Raw genomic sequence first — 16,395 nt, 5'->3', positions numbered from 1 at the left:
TACTCTCAGGGCTCTCTAAATCAGGGGTGGCCAACGTGTGACTCCGGAGCCACATGCGGCTCTTCAGAAGTTAATATGCGGCTCCTTGTAGAGGCACCGACTCCGGGACCGGAGCTACAGGCACCAACTTTCCAATGTGTCAGGGGGTGCTCACTGCTCAATCCCTGGCTCTGCCACAGGCCCTGCCCCCACTTCACCGCTTCCCGCCTCCTCCCCTGAGCCTGCCATGCCCTCGCTCTTCCCCCTCCCTCCCAGAGCCTCCTGCATGTCACAAAACAGGAGCTGCAGAGAGGGAGGTGCTGAGCGGCCGGTGGGCGGGAGGCGCTGGGAGCCATGGGCGGGGGGAGCTGATGTGGGGCTGCTGACGTATTACTGTGGCTCTTTGGCAATGTACATTGGTAAATTCTGGCTCCTTCTAAGGCGCAGGTTAGCCCCCTAGTGGCCACTGCAGTTGCAGGTGTCTCCTGAATTGAGAGCACTCCAGTCATGCTCTAGCACAGCCATGACAACCGGAGGACTGGTGGTGGGTGACTGAGTGCCAGAGTAGTTATTTCTATGTCTGCCAGGGGTTTCTAGAGTGTGTGTCAAAATCTGACCCTTCATCTCCAGTAAACCTATAACTGCATTAGTTTGTGTCTATATGAGTGCCTTATTTGACATCCCTTCACTCATCGAAGGGGGCAACTACAGAAATGGAGGGACTGGGTTACACAGAATCGCCATCCACAACCTAGCAGAAAATGAAATTTATTTTACTAATGGTTAATGTGAGTAGGGGCATAGTTCTGCAGTCCCTAATAAGGCGAAACTGCCTTTGACTTCACTCTAAATTTTGCCTTTGTACAGAATAGTCAGGACTGGGCCCTGGAGCTGACACAATCCTAAATAGGAGATATATAATTGAGACCTGGCTTTGTAATAGGAGAACTTGCCATACACTTACATGTAGTGCTATTGTTTTACACTATAATAAATAAAATCATATCACTGAAAACTATATTTATGTTTAACATTCTATTATTCACACACACATATACATATTTTATATATGTACACACACACACACACACACTCAAAATGTGGCAGAATACAAACAGAATATTCTGTGCTAAACAGAAGTCTGGTGTGCTTTGTATTCTTAAAAATGCCTGCAGCAGCACTAGTGCTATTCAAAGAAATCATCTTTGAAAAAACAATGGCACTGCCGGAAAATGGCAAACGATATTTAAATAATCAGTGTGAAATAGCAGTAATGACCTCACTCCACTGCACTTCTTGAGGAAGTTATTACCAACTGGGATTAACCATCAACTTGCCCTGGACAGTTCATGTTTAGTAAGTGCCTTGGGCCTCAGTCATTAAGGAATGTAGAATCAATATATATTTAAGTGATAACGGAAATGGCAAATTCCTGATTGTTCTAACAAGTTAATCTGAATTTCAGCAGTGTGCAACAATTTCAAAATGCCTTTAATGCCTATAATTCCAAAATGCCTATAACAACCCTGATCCTTTTAAACTTTGACCATGCCAGAGGAATCCCTGAATCATTGTACATTTATGGTGCTATAAAACATGATTAGTAATATTTTGAAGTATTCTGCACATTCATAATGAAATCTTAATAAAACAAGTTTGGTTTGTAGACAATTTACTGCTAGACTGCAGACACACATCTTAAATTCTGTCACCCCCACAGTTTGTGGATTATTGATTAAAAACTTTCCCGCACCCTACAGAGTGTGTGTGGGGGTGGGGATGGGGGAGGGTAAAGATATGTGCCACCACTTTGAAATGCTTTTGCTTAAAATCACATAGTTTCCTATAGGAAATATATTTGGGGTCTCTATCATCCTTTTGATGCAGGGAACATTAAAGGCCCTGATTCTATAACACTTATATATCTGAGTAGCCCACTGAATACAGTGGGACTATGCATGTACATAGTTATGTATGTGCATAATTGTTTGCAGGATCAGGATCAGTACAATGTCTGTTAATTCCAATAGGATTTTATACTTGAATCCATCAGTGTATTGAGAGCAGAGGAGACATTGGGGGCCTAATTTTGTGGATGCAATTTTATGGCCACAATATTTGACAGATCTATAATTCAGATTGTGGTGCGGATTATGGGACTGATATGTCTGATTTATTCTAGCTGTAATTTAAATGTACACTTTATCTACCTAGTCATAATGTTGATTATACAATATTAAAATGGCCTGGACAACTCCAAGCACTCCAATAACTAATAATAATCTGGGGTCCAGATTCACTGGTCTAGCTGAGGCGTGCTCAGCGCATGATTGGAAAAGGGGGAAAGACGGTTTTATGTCACTTTTGCATTCCCTTGACTCTGTGGTAAGTCTGAGGCCACATAGGCATAAATCCAAGTAGGCTGGTCTAATTTACAGACAGCAACCAATGGCCCTATCATATGGTCAACAATTGAATGCAGTTTGCTCCTCTGCAAAAAAGAGTCAACATCTCTACACCCGAAACCTGCACAACTTTCAGGAACTGTGTGGATTCCAGGGGATCTGCAGGAGGCAAGAGGCACTTGTGCAGATGCTCCTTGCATCCTTGCTCCTGCCCAGCTTCACTGGTCCCTGGTAATTCAGCTCTTGTGGGAAATGTGCTTTCAGGATCTTCTCTCTTCATAAAAGTGAGTTATCAGGCTGTATTAACCTGTGTTGCTTTCCCCTGATGCTTTGAGCAAAACATGGTTTGAGCTCAGCCAGTCCCACCTGCCTTTTAAACTTCAACTATATTAAGCTGGAACCAGGCTGAGTTCCTATGACCAGAGAGAAGAGCAGATGGCATAGTGCCCTACTGTGGCTCCAGTCTCATGATCACAAATAGTAATGGAGGGAAACATGGAGCTATTAATGCTTGTGTCATTCATCTTTGCCTGATATCTAACAAAACACTACATAGCAAGGAATGTACTGCAGCTGCAATTAGTGGAGGCCCCTGGGCTGAAGCCCCCTCCCTTCAGTATAAGAGAGTGTGTGTGGCTGGCAGGGTGTTCGCTGTTAGAACCCTGGACCTTTGGAGCTCACTTCTCCCCCAGGTTTGTAACAAGGTAAGTGTTAGCTTTCAGGGCAACCTCCAAGGTCTCCCTTTCCCTTTGTCTCAGGATGAAATGGGTGTTGGGTAGGGCTGGGTATGGGATTCTAGGGACTGTATGTAAGGTCAATTTATTTCAGTTATATTGATGTTGTTGCTGACTATTTGATTCGATCAGGGGGAATTGACAGATCTTTTAATTTTGGTGTATTTTAAAAAAAAAATTCTCAGTGGTGCCTACACATTAGTGCTAACATAAATCTAAATGAAGAAATAAATAATTAACATTTTCTGAACATCACTGATCAAGTAAAGTAAGCAAAAATAAAAATGTATTTAAATAAAAACTTCCACTTTTTAAAATATTGCAGTGACAAACTATGTATCTTTGCCGGAAGCTTTTATAGGCCATCATGCCAAAGCAAAACATAATTTCATGACAACACTATTTCACAGCCAAAATGCTGGGTTAAGACCATTTACTCTGGTTCATTTTAGGTTACAGAACAGGCAATTTTCAACAATTCTTTCCAAATTCTCTTTTCTATGGTGATTCCTTCATATAACAGTAACATGAAAACATTTCACAGTGCCAGATGTTTACAGGAAACTGACATTGCATGTCCAAGAGCAAGCAAAAAAAATATTCCATTTAATTTGGGGGCTAGAATTCCAAGGTGCTTGCTATAGATTTCAGATTCGGTACAAAGAAAAGGAGTACTTGTGGCACCTTAGAGATTAACCAATTTATTTGAGCATAAGCTTCCGTGAGCTACATCCGATGAAGTGAGCTGTAGCTCACGAAAGCTTATGCTCAAATAAATTGGTTAGTCTCTAAGGTGCCACAAGTACTCCTTTTCTTTTTGCGAATACAGACTAACACGGCTGCTACTCTGAGATTAGGTACAGTATTTCCATAATTTACAAGACTCAAATAAACAAAACCTGTTTCTTACCCCTCTTTCCAGAAGCATATCTCGGAAATGGGCAATGCGTTCTTCTAAAGGAAGAATAATCTGATGTGCTGATGTTTTCACAATTTTCTCTTCCACTTCAACCTTCGCCTGATCAGCATTCTGGGGATCTTCCATTCTTTAACAATATAAGATATGAACGGTTCAGTAAATACACAGTGTAAATTTTTTAACCCTCTACTTTCTCTAGGAAACGCTTCAGGAAAGTGGTTTAAATGCACGATTTCTTTGTAAACAGTATGTAATATTGAAAGCTAATTAGCTAAATCTAATCTTCTGTATTTAATTACTAAAATGGAATGGTTCTTGAGGGCCCTTCATTGAAGATTAGGACAAATATTTATATGGAACTATAGTATTTCTGTGTGGTCAGACTGATTGAACAATGAGACATTACACTGCACTTCAAGTGATGGGAAAACTACTATTCTCCATTATGTTTGACAATGAGTGAAGATTTCAGAGTAGTGACTGGAGAAAATAATCTTATTGCTTTTAAGCTTAAAAATCAACGCTAATCTTTTATGATCCCAAGAGTCCCTTAAATTCACTCCTAGGGGGGACAGTTTGACATATTATTACATGTACACAACCTGCAATGAGACATCAGTGAAGAGTGCCCCTATCAGTGCAAAAATCTTTATAGACATTTATAATAATTTTCCAGGATGACTTCATGTTAGAATAAATAGCTGTTTCCAAGGAACTAATTACCACTGTACTTTACAAGATTCACTGGAGGATGACAGACATTTAGCATGACTATGCTGATTACAGGAGATAACATCAAGTCATCAGCATTTTTACTTAAACGTGTATCAATAAGATATTAAAAATACATGGACAGATTTTCATCAGGTGTAAATATGCAGGGCTGTCTCTAGCAGGGCACGGGTTGGGAAGTGACAAATCCATCACTTCTGAGAACGACCCGTCACTTCTGGGACTGACCGTGCTGCGGGGAGGGATAGCTCAGTGGTTTGAGCATTGGCCTGCTAAATCCAGGGTTGTGAGTTCAATCCTTGAGGGGGCCATTTGGGATCTGGGTCAAAAATTGGGGATTGGCCCTGCTTTGAGCAGGGGGTTGGACTAGATGACCTCCTGAGGTCCCTTCCAACCCTGGAATTCTATGAATTGCATCGGCCCTCCAAAACACAGGGCCTGGAGCAGTCGCCCCAATTCGCCGTACCCAAGGGACGGCTCTGTAAATATGTATAGGTCCCTTGGAACCAGTGGAGCTACACCAATTTGCACCTACTGAGGATCTGCCCCATATATTTTTAACTGAGTCTAGTGATCACTAAAATTACCATTAAAAACTCCAAAACAAAGCAAAACCAACACACAAACAACAAAACAATGCACACCACTTGGACACTACCTTTTACTATTTTTCTACTGTGTAAGTACAGCACTGGTAGTACAAGCTCTGCCTGAACACTGGCTTTGTGAGGAACACCTCCAACAACAGGCTAATTAGAAACTAAACTTCAGCTTGAACCTGTTAATAGCTCTGTCAATAGCAGTTTTGTTTGTTTGTTGTGAAGCAGATATTTGTCCACATGGACAAAAGTGAAACCATAAACTCATGTCACGAAGACCACTGAACATCCTTTTTGGTCTCTACTAATAAATTGGATTACAGTGGCAGATAGGTCCACACTAAAGCTCTGGAGTTGAACACCCATAATTGAATTGTGGAAGTATAAATCTAGACTCAATTTTTTTTGTCTTATTCCCACCTCTATTATTTATCAATATACTGACTCACGTTTAAAAAATAAGGGCCAAAAGATGTGATAATATTGGCCAAATTTTTCAGACCTCAGTGCTACAGTAAGGCACTTTTATTTTAGGCACCTTAATAAAGGTGACAAGATTATCAGAGGCACTGCAGTTCTCATTGAAGATAACTAACTTTCTGCATCCAGATTTGGAACTGTTGATCATGGGGTGGGAAAGGGAGGAAATAATCTCCAAAGTGCTTTAACTTGCACAATTTGAAAATGGAAAAAGTTAAAATATTCTTTTCAGCTAATAAATTACATCAGGCAATAATGCAATATGAGTCCTAGCATATTATCTCCCTTCTATCAATAATTGCATTGTACTTAAATCATACTAAAATTGTATTATATAGCATTAGCAGTTTCAAAGGCATCAAATTGTTACTCTTCATATTATTATGGTGACTTTTATATTGTATTAGCAATTTTCATTTTCCCTAAATCATAATATTTCGTAATATGATCCATGAAACTTCCATTCCAATTTCTAGTATCCACAAAGAACTTTTTCAAGCTGAAACTGATAGAAACCCACAATGCTACTCAATCAGCTAAGACAGCAGGAGAGACTGTTTCTCCTTTATTTTGTTTAACTTAAAACTATCCTTCAAATCAGATGGATTTTTCATTTATTCTGAAACTAAAAACTACAATAAAGGCAACAAAAACAGTGACAGAATGCAATCAAATATGGAAATTCATAGTTAAAAAGACACATTTAAATAGTCTATTTTACTTTTTACTTTACTCCAATCACAGTTTTTGAAGCCTGCAAATCTCAAAATAGATAGGAAGTATTTTTTTTTACAGAGAATTCTGTTTCTTTAGTTGTACTGCAATTTGCAGTTGAATATGACAAACTTTCTATGGGGGGACAAGAATCACAGTAAAAGCTGTCACTCCTGATAGGGGATGAATCTTTCTAGATTTCTACACTTTCCAAATTATCACAGATGATTTACCTTAATATGCTCTTTGGATTACATTCTGACCAAATAAAGCAAGATAGCAGATGGGACTCAGTTTTGAAGATGATCAATGAAAACCTATGACATGAATCGCGCTGATGAATTTTTAAAGTAGACCAAAGCCTTAAGGCAAACTTGGTAGGCAAATGTGGTTGTCTGTGTTTAAAAAACCCTGATCTTAAACCCATGCACTTGAAGTTAAAATCTGGACTTCTAGAGCCTTTAAAAATCTAGTGTAAAAATTACGCTGGATTTTCTAAGCAGATAATTAAGCCATATGTTGCCTTCAGCTTCCACTAAAGTAAATGGGAGCCATGTGGTAATCCAGAGACTGAATAGGTCACATTACATTGCACATTTTGTCACATGAGAACTGAAAATTTTTCACATGATCTCACAAAAACAATTTAGTAGATGTACTCAAAATTGCCCCATATTTTTAAGCAATTAAGAATAAGCAATTTGAAGATGTTACAGATAAACTCCTGCTTCTAAGTAATCTGACTCTTTAGGAGAAAAAAAAAGATTTTGCCACCTTTGTATACAGTATAATTAGAGTGTTGCTTGAGTAAGTATTTGGCCTGCATACTTTAGGTACTATAATTAAACTGTATTTAAATGTAAATTAAACTACAGTAATATGTACAGAGTTTCTTAGAGGCAATAGCTTGTTGAATCCAAAACTACTGAACTGTAAGTGTAGATTCAGGACTGGAAATATGAAATAAGGCTTGATCCAAAGTCTATTGCAGTAAAATGGGAGTCTTTCCATTCACTTCAGTGGATCAGGCCTTAAGCCAGCTGTTGAAAATATATTACCACTGAAAAAAACAATGAAAGGAAGAGAATTAGAGTGTGAAGTATAAACCATTTCTGCTAATGTGCACCTGACCTGTCAATATGAAAATCAAGAAAGGCAACAGACATAAATATACGATTAGTAAACTTTAACATATATATACAGTAGCTTGACTTGCTGTGCTTTAAGTATAATGAATTATGGTTTAACTTTGATGAAAGTGGATATTAACATTAGAATAAGACTTTCTTTGTATCAAATGATTTATTGTGTGTCAAAGGAATAACGTAATTTACTTAGGTAAGTTTACTTTCAATGATGGAAAATAACTGAAAATCCAGTGAGGAACAGGGCAGGTTTTCCAAACCATGGCTGAGCTCAATTATGTTTACCACACTCAACGAAATTTGACATCGTAATTATCAAATGACATGTAGCTACAAGGGGTCTGATGCACAAAAGATAGTCTATTGGTTGGGGCACTAGGTATTTGGGAGTTCCCAATTTCAATTCACTGTTCTGCCAGACTTCCTGTGTGAGGTTGGGCAAGTCACTCTGTGGCAGAGTTAGGCTCAGTGTTGCAAAGCTAACTTTAGTTGCTGTGCCACCTAATGGAATCCACAGTCCGGAGGTAGATGCCCGGGCTCCCTATCCAATGCATGGGGAAAATTAAGTGCCTAAGAATAGGAATCACTGAAGCCAGCACACTAAGTGGAGAGCTGCCTGAGCTAGCAAATAGGTGTAGCCTGGTGGGCTAGCTTACCTCTATTATATTCACTGCTTTTTATTATATTCTGCTTTATTATAGTCAGCAGTACTGCACGGAACCTACAAGCCTGCATCCTGTAAGAGACTGGCTTCAGCAGTTAGCATGAGGCTTCAGGCCTATGAATTTTGGCATAAATAAACTTAGGTAACTCCTACATTTTGGGGAACTGGAAGTAGAGTGTAAGGGGGAATTTTGTCCATAATGATATCAGCCAACCACAGAACCATGAACTAACACCAGCTTCTGGAAGGTTTTGGATGGATCATCCAACTGTAAGAGTGCCACGGGAATGAATTGATATATATGATAATGGGGTGAAATCATAAATATACTAACCTATAGAAAAAGAACACCTTAACATCGGTAAGGGGAGGAAATAGAAATAAGGAAGAGGGAAGAAACCCCCACTGAATATGTATGAGACATGGTAATGGCAGCGTAACATCTTATAAAAGTGGCATCCCCGCCTGTAGGCAGTAGGAGAGAGAAATGTAGCGCTTGGGAGGGACCAGATTGACGGCCACTGGTGAAGATGAGGAAGGGGATGGTGATGAGGAAGATAATGGCTAACATTTCCAGTTGTTCTGCAAGGGATGGTGTAAGTATGGATGTTCAGATGTACTTTCTGTATTATATCCATCTACCTTACTGAGTTAGAGTGTGTGTGACTTTGCTAAATGTATTAATAAATTATTTATTTGTAAATATAGAAGAGATGCTATAGTATGAGTATTGCACCTGTGCACATTGGGGTTCCCAACTATATAATAATTCTAATAAGACTGGGCCTGATCTTGGTACAAGAACCTACGTACCCTCAAAGTGATAACTTGGGACTCTCATACATAATCTATAGATCAGGCTACATAGGAAATGTGGAGGATAGAAGTATGGTATAAACTCCACTCCTCCAAGGGAGTTAGAGGGAAGCACCTATCTCCACCTATCTCCACAGCCAGCCATGAACCTTCTTCTGGAGGTAAGCACCTAAGTGAGGTCTGTCCCCTCTCAAAAAAAAAATTGTTGTGGTAGTGGAGCTCCCCCTAATAGCCCAATGTTTAGAGCGCTCACCTGGGCTGTTGGAGAATGAGGTTCAAGTTCCTGCTCCAATTAATAAGTATTTTATACAAAGTGGAACAGTCTCAACAGGAGAAACGGAGAGACGTCTACCCCAGAATAACCTGTAAGTCTGGCAGAACAGTTAATGGAACTTGGGAATGCCAAATGAGTTGCCAAAGTCTTACACAGATATGAAAGGCAGAACCAAGACTACAGAGCCAAATTGTCCTCTTCATTCTGGACTCTCTGTGCTACTCAGGCAGCTGAAAAGGTGGATAGTCTCAATTGGCTAGAAAAGGTAGAGCTGGCTCCCACATCACCCCCCTTAAAGACTCTTGTGCTCATGCTATTCTTGGGTGGCATAACAGGTTTATAGCTAGCTGGTATATTTAGAGAAGCCGAGAGACTACTGTAAAATATGCCAAGGCAGGGGCCAATGTAGACTAGACCCAGGACTAGACGCTGCTATTGATTGTTCTGTGGCCCACCTGCTGCAGCAGCACAAATGAGAATCTGAAATAATGAATAGTAATATCCTCATGCTTCTAATAACAGTTTATACTGAGGCATTACTACAAATATACGAAAAAAGAAAAGGAGTACTTGTGGCACCTTAGAGACTAACAAATGTAATTAGTCTCTAAGGTGCCACAAGTACTCCTTTTCTTTTTGCGAATATAGACTACATGACTGCTACTCTGAAACCTACAAATATAGGACTTTCCAATGGCATATATATGTCATGACCTCCAACCCCTAATCTTTAGAAGACATTCACAACCCCAGTATTATGGCAGGAGAGCTAATTTGGAGTGTTAACTATTTCAAATTATTCAACAAACTTTTAAAGTGGGGATAACTGTACTATACCTTTATAGATACAGATTCTACCTGGCCCTTATGTGGGTCCACAATGAGAGGGAGGGAACCATCAATCGATACTATGAGCAGCCCAAAAGAGTGCCAGCCACAATTCCTCCCCTTGTGCTTAAGGGAACAGGGACAGCTCCCACTGTACTACCCTGATGGCGCACACAGCCCAAAGGGAACAGGGAGGAGGTGGAGCCATGACTCTGTTGCCATTACCCACAAGCCAGTGGAGCTGGCTGCCTTCATGGAGTTAGGGATGGAGAATATGCTGCAGCCTTCAAAGAAAGAAATTTGTAGGAGGCATTCTGTCACCTTGAGAATGCATCCTTATGCTGTCTCTGAGGTGAGGTATTTCTGCCCCATCTCTTACTATAGGCTATGTGCCCTCATTTTAAAATAAATTCTAATTTCAGCTACAGTACATCTTGTACACACAAACATGCTAGCATAGGGAACTTACTGCACTTAAGCAACTGTATTTCAGTTTCAGGTGCTGCTGGCTTTTCAGTGGTTCCTACTGCTGCAGGAGCAACACATATAAGGTATCGGCTTGAGGATACAAACATTTACTTGTTGGAGCAATTATCTGGAGAGACTAGAAATATACAGAAGGCACATTTGATGGGCTTTCTATTATCAGTGGGTTACACAGAATACCAGAACAACGACTAGTACCACAGGAAAGTCATCTGGACCATTCTCCTATGTATCTAATTAATTAAAAACCCCTAATATAAAAGAGAGAAATAGAACTAAGAAAGAAAGATAAACTCCGTTCTATGAAAAACTGAAGTTTATTTCTTAAAAATTCGTTGAATGTGTTAGTTTTTAATGACAGGTTTCAGAGTAGCAGCCATGTTAGTCTGTATCTGCAAAAGGAAAAGGAGTACTTGTGGCACCTTAGAGACTAACAAATTTATCTGAGCATAAGCTTTCGTGAGCTACAGCTCACTTCATGCATCCGATGAAGTGAGCTGTAGCTCACGAAAGCTTATGCTCAAATAAATTGGTTAGTCTCTAAGGTGCCACAAGTACTCCTTTTCTTTTAGTTTTTAATGTCATAGATTTGGAGCTACAGTCCAAATGTTGATATATTTAAAATATATATTTAGACTACATGTCTTTAAAGCACCTGTTGAAATGTTAGCTTTCTAAAAATCCATGTAAGTGCTGATTTTCTTGTAGGATAATTTGACCATGTCAGGAATTCCTTATGTGTTACTAGAAAGAAAGTAAAATTCAAAAGAATACTGCTTAAACCAGGTAGAAATTTGTGAATGTTAGCTATGACTACTGAGATATCAACACATTAGGAAGGTCAAATCATTGAGGGATTGGGATCACAGCAATGAAGTTTGAAGGACTACTAATTTTTTTAGCCAAATATTATTCTGTTTATGTATATGCATCATGTGAATACTGTCTATGATTTACAAACTGTGAAAGTAAGGCAACCATTCCTCATCAGGACAGTTATTTTGAAAAAGTAGAAAATTTGAAGTAGGTTCAATTGTGGGGCTCTCAGTGTCTTTTAAGTTATGTGTATATCTTCTCACGAATTTCAAATATGATAAAAATTGCACTATTTGTTACACTTGTGCAATATATTCTTTCAGCCAAGAGTGAGAAAACCTTGCTATCAAACTCAAAATTCAACATTAGGCAGTGTATTTTATAGACAGTATGTAATGCAGTTTTACTAGGTGCTATTTTGACTTCTACTGCTATGTAAATTTACTCCTGATAGCAGCCTCTGTTGCTTGTGAATCAAATTACCCTCAGAGTAAAAAAAGAAGGATAACTTGCCATCCTTTATGTACAATTCACTACGGGTAAAATTCATTTGTGGTGTGGATAGCCAATATAAAGCACTCTACAGTAATTATTCATAATACTGGAGCTCCCTGCTCTTTGCTCACTCTCTGTTTGCTGTGGAAGTGGTCTCTGTACTGGCTGTACAATGAGAGCTGTGGTGAAGGAGGTAAGCCAGAGGGGCTATATTTATGCAAGTGGTGCAGACATGCTGCTCTAGTGCATTGGGTGCGGAGGGCTGTGCGACAATTCAGAGGCCTGGGCCTCCGGGTGTGGGGCTGCATTTGACTGCCAAATGAATGGCATTTATGTATTTGTTTTAAAACAAAAATCTGTACTTTATGGACTTTGCAAAGAAAATATAGACAAGGTAGGTCAAATTTGGGGTCTCTCAATTTTGACAGTGCTCTTTTGAATGTAAAGAAGATAAGAGACCATAAAAGAGTCACCTTTTAAAAGATTAGTAAGTAATGGAAATCCAACCAACATGGGACAAATAATCTCTATTCACAAGTAGGCAGTAGAGGAGTCCTGACATTCTGGGTAGCAAGTTTTATATTATCAACACACAAAAATGGAATAAGCATGGTTTTCTTGAGATTACTAAAGGAGAACTGTCTGTGTGAGGAGTTCTTGGAACATATTAACAGTCAGAGGTTTTAACACTTTCCCACCCTGTCTTTTAAAAAACGCATCTTACTAGAATGTTGAAAATATCCACTTACACTGATAGGATGCAACTATGACCTATTGAAGAAGCAAAACTGACACTGACCTCTATAAGGGCAGGTATAATCAAGAGGAACTCCAGTGAAGTCAATAAAACTACAGTGGTAGAAAAGCAGCGTGACTTGGAAGATAATTAGCCCCACAAAGTCCATCTTGGAAATGTAGAAACACTTTGTCTCCACTGTTCAAAATTTGCCCAAAGCATATCAGTTGACATCTATAAAGACCCTATTCTGCAGACAATCCTTATGTCATCTTATATTCAGCAAGCATAGTTAGAAATAACTGACAATTGTTTGGGGTAGGAAAGAGTTTCTCACTAACCATCCTCCAGAATGCATTTATTTCCCTTTTAATTTTTTTTTTCAAGGAACTATTTTTGTCCTGTTCTGGTGTGACATGTGCAAAAGACTATTGGATGAAGACTCGTAATGAGAGACAAATCCAACAACACTTAGCAGAAACATCTTGAAATATAGTACAATTTTGGGACCCAAATTCCCTGATGGTTAAATGAGCACAACTTTGATGGAGTTTTGCCCAGTTAAACCAGCCGAAAATTTGATTCATTGAGAAAAATCCTAGTCCCATGGAATTCAATGGCAAAACTCCTATTGATTTCAGCGGAGTCAGGATTTCATCTAATGTTTTTAACAGTAATCATCTTTCTTGAAAGCTTAATTTAATCATTCATCTGATGTAAACAATTTCCAGTTACAAAACGAATAGATAGTGTGTATGGAACATGGTTCTTTTGAAGCACAAGGGGTACAACCAAAGGAATAGACATCTTGAGAATTGCTGTCACCATTGATGCATGTAGATGGCTATGCAATGAAAAATAAATTAGTTTCTTCTTAGTGCCATATCCATAGTAGACTTTGGCTTCCCTATAGAACATATGAATTAAGAAACAATAAAACTTACTTATTTCTCTTGGTTTTGGTGCTATGGTCATCACTTACTTCCTCTGGACAAGAACTATCACTTTTATCTGCTAAAAAGAAATGCATAAAATTGGAATTATTAGACAGTTACTATCTACACGAGAATCAAAGTCCTAAAAGTCCCCCGTCACTTGTCTTTTTGTTCTGATACTTACTCATAATATTGGCTAATATCTGCTGAGATTTTTTTTAGCTTTAGAAGATACTTTATAAAATCCTCATAGGTGAGCTCATCAAAACAGAGTGATAAATACCAAAAAAATGACGCTTTTCTTATTTTTGCCCTGAAGAGCGTCCCATCGTAAATTTGTGATTTTTTAAAATCTCACATTTGAGTGATAAACTGAAAAATATTATCACAAAGATATTTATATAACATTGTTATATCAATCCTGACAGGATGAATGATTTGAGAATTCTCACTTCCATCACAACTGCTTCCTTCTTCCTACTTTTCATTCCCATGTTACTGAAACATAATGCTGCTTTCTTGTTAAATCTGACACGCTGTGTGGGTATGGAAGCAAAGTTAAGCAGATATTGTGGACTCTCAATGTCACAACTCTCAAACTCACAATGTACCAAAACCTACTTAGGCCTGGATACTCTCCCAAAAAGGGCTTTGAGATCAGGTTGTAACTGATAATGAATGTGAAGGTTATTGCGAGGACATCTATTTTTACAATTTCAAGTACTTCATTGTTTTTTCCACATACAAATTACAATCTCCAACATAACAGTGCTCTGAATTCAAATGCACTGGCTACCAGAATTTACTTTCACGCAATGCCTAGGTTGATTTTTGGAGTTTTAAGTAGTTTACTGGATAAATATCATTCTATATGCGCTGAGCTCCTAGTATAGTTAAACAACAGAAAGACCAACCCTAAGCCTCTCTGCAGCCAATCCTGAGATTCTGCATGATATGAACACAGAACACTATGATGAGATGAAAAAAAAACACAATTTCATTTGTGACTTTAAAAATAGATCTGAATCCAGATTTCCAGATCCATTGCCTTACATGGATCCTTAGAATATAATCCTAGCCCCATTGAAGTCAGTGGCAAAACTCTGACTTCATTGGGGTCAGGATTTTACCTCTGAAGCCTACCCTAAGAAATCATACTAATATTAATATGTTAATTAAACTATATTTAACAATATACATTACTAAATTACTTTAAACCAATAAGTCCTTTGTATTTGTGCTAAATACTAAATTTACATTATGGGTCAAATCCTCCTTATATTGAGGCCAATTGGAATTTGGCATTTTACTTCAAAAGGAGCAAGTCTAGTCCTTGATTGTTTTTGTCTCCTTGTTTTAAGGAATATTAATTGTGATTCAATGAACAGAACATAAACCAAACTGCAGCATAAAGGAGAACTACAATAATATAAAAAGCCTCAAAAACTCTGATCACGGAATTTGGAGGTTAGGGACAGGAGCAGACACCATAACAGAAGGAAATATATACCAGGTTAAAATTATTTAAACTCTGCTGACTACAGAGTAAATTCAGGGGAAGCAAAAATGAATGGCACTTTAAAATAAAAAGGCTATGGCCTATACAATACAATACATCAGCACAAGTATTATGAATATACTTTGATATATGGTAATGAACGTAAGTAGTGTTTTCAGTATCAGTACAATGCATGAAGATAGCTATCCATAGCTGCTAAATTCTTCTATAGAGAAGCCTACATAGAAAACAATTTGGGTACTCAGAAGATAGAGTAAAATAATACAGTCTTGCTATTTTAAAGCTATTAATCAGGAGCTATTCATCCTGCTGAGACAGCAGTGATCTTAACTTTAATAAATTCCTAAGAGAGTAATATGTAATCTTTTAACAGTGTACTTGATGTTGCTTTCAAAGAGAATTCAAGTTAAAAATGACCTGAGATTCAGGGCTGATTGGGCAAACACAATCCCATTTCTACAAAATGGCATCTCTAGTAAAAAAAAAAAGAAAGCCATGCTCACCAGGCATCAACGCCAAATAAAAATCAATTGTCTCTTATCTGAGTTAAGCTTCAACAAGTTAGCAAACATCTTAGACTGAATATCTACAAAACAGTTTATCACACCATAGATAGCCCTCTCAGAGTTGACTAGAAGATATATACTGCAAATGTTATTAATCTCAATGTGAGACCATGTTTCTTAAATAACGTATGTAGGGAAAGCAAGTAGAAAGAATATGAGTCCTGTCTGAAGTTGTAAGATTCTTCCATTTTACATCTGAATAGGACCAGGAAAAGTAGGGAAAGCAAGTAGAAAGAATATGAGTCCTGTCTGAAGTTGTAAGATTCTTCCATTTTACATCTGAATAGGGCCAGGAAAAGTATTGATCAATGACAGTCCAATGAATATGCGAAGGTCTGAAGCAACTGAAAGTTGGATATATAAAATCGACTGAAAAACAGTTATAAGACCCCCATCTAGTTCTCCAAAGAAAACCATCTCTCTGTTAATCATTGCTATGAAACAGATATATAAACTGTAAATCTAAGAAACATAGCAGCAGTCAAAAAAGCTAATAGAATGTTAGGAACCATTAGGAAAGGGATTGATAATAAGGCAGTAAATATCATAATGC

General features: G+C 38.2%; 1 protein-coding gene across 1 annotated transcript in view; it reads right to left on the bottom strand.

Moving 5' to 3' along the window:
• TCERG1L (transcription elongation regulator 1 like) overlaps positions 1-16,395 on the bottom strand; it is a 215,830-nt gene that overhangs the window by 28,085 nt on the left and 171,350 nt on the right. The window contains 2 exon segments of the mRNA XM_007053034.4: positions 4,029-4,164; positions 13,767-13,836. Coding sequence (XP_007053096.2) covers positions 4,029-4,164; positions 13,767-13,836 — 206 coding nt within the window.

The sequence above is a fragment of the Chelonia mydas genome, chromosome 7 (genome assembly GCF_015237465.2).
Source record: "Chelonia mydas isolate rCheMyd1 chromosome 7, rCheMyd1.pri.v2, whole genome shotgun sequence".
NCBI classification, from domain to species: domain Eukaryota; kingdom Metazoa; phylum Chordata; order Testudines; family Cheloniidae; genus Chelonia; species Chelonia mydas.
The sequence above is the reverse complement of the archived record's forward strand: the minus strand, read 5'-3'. Positions and strand labels throughout refer to the sequence as shown.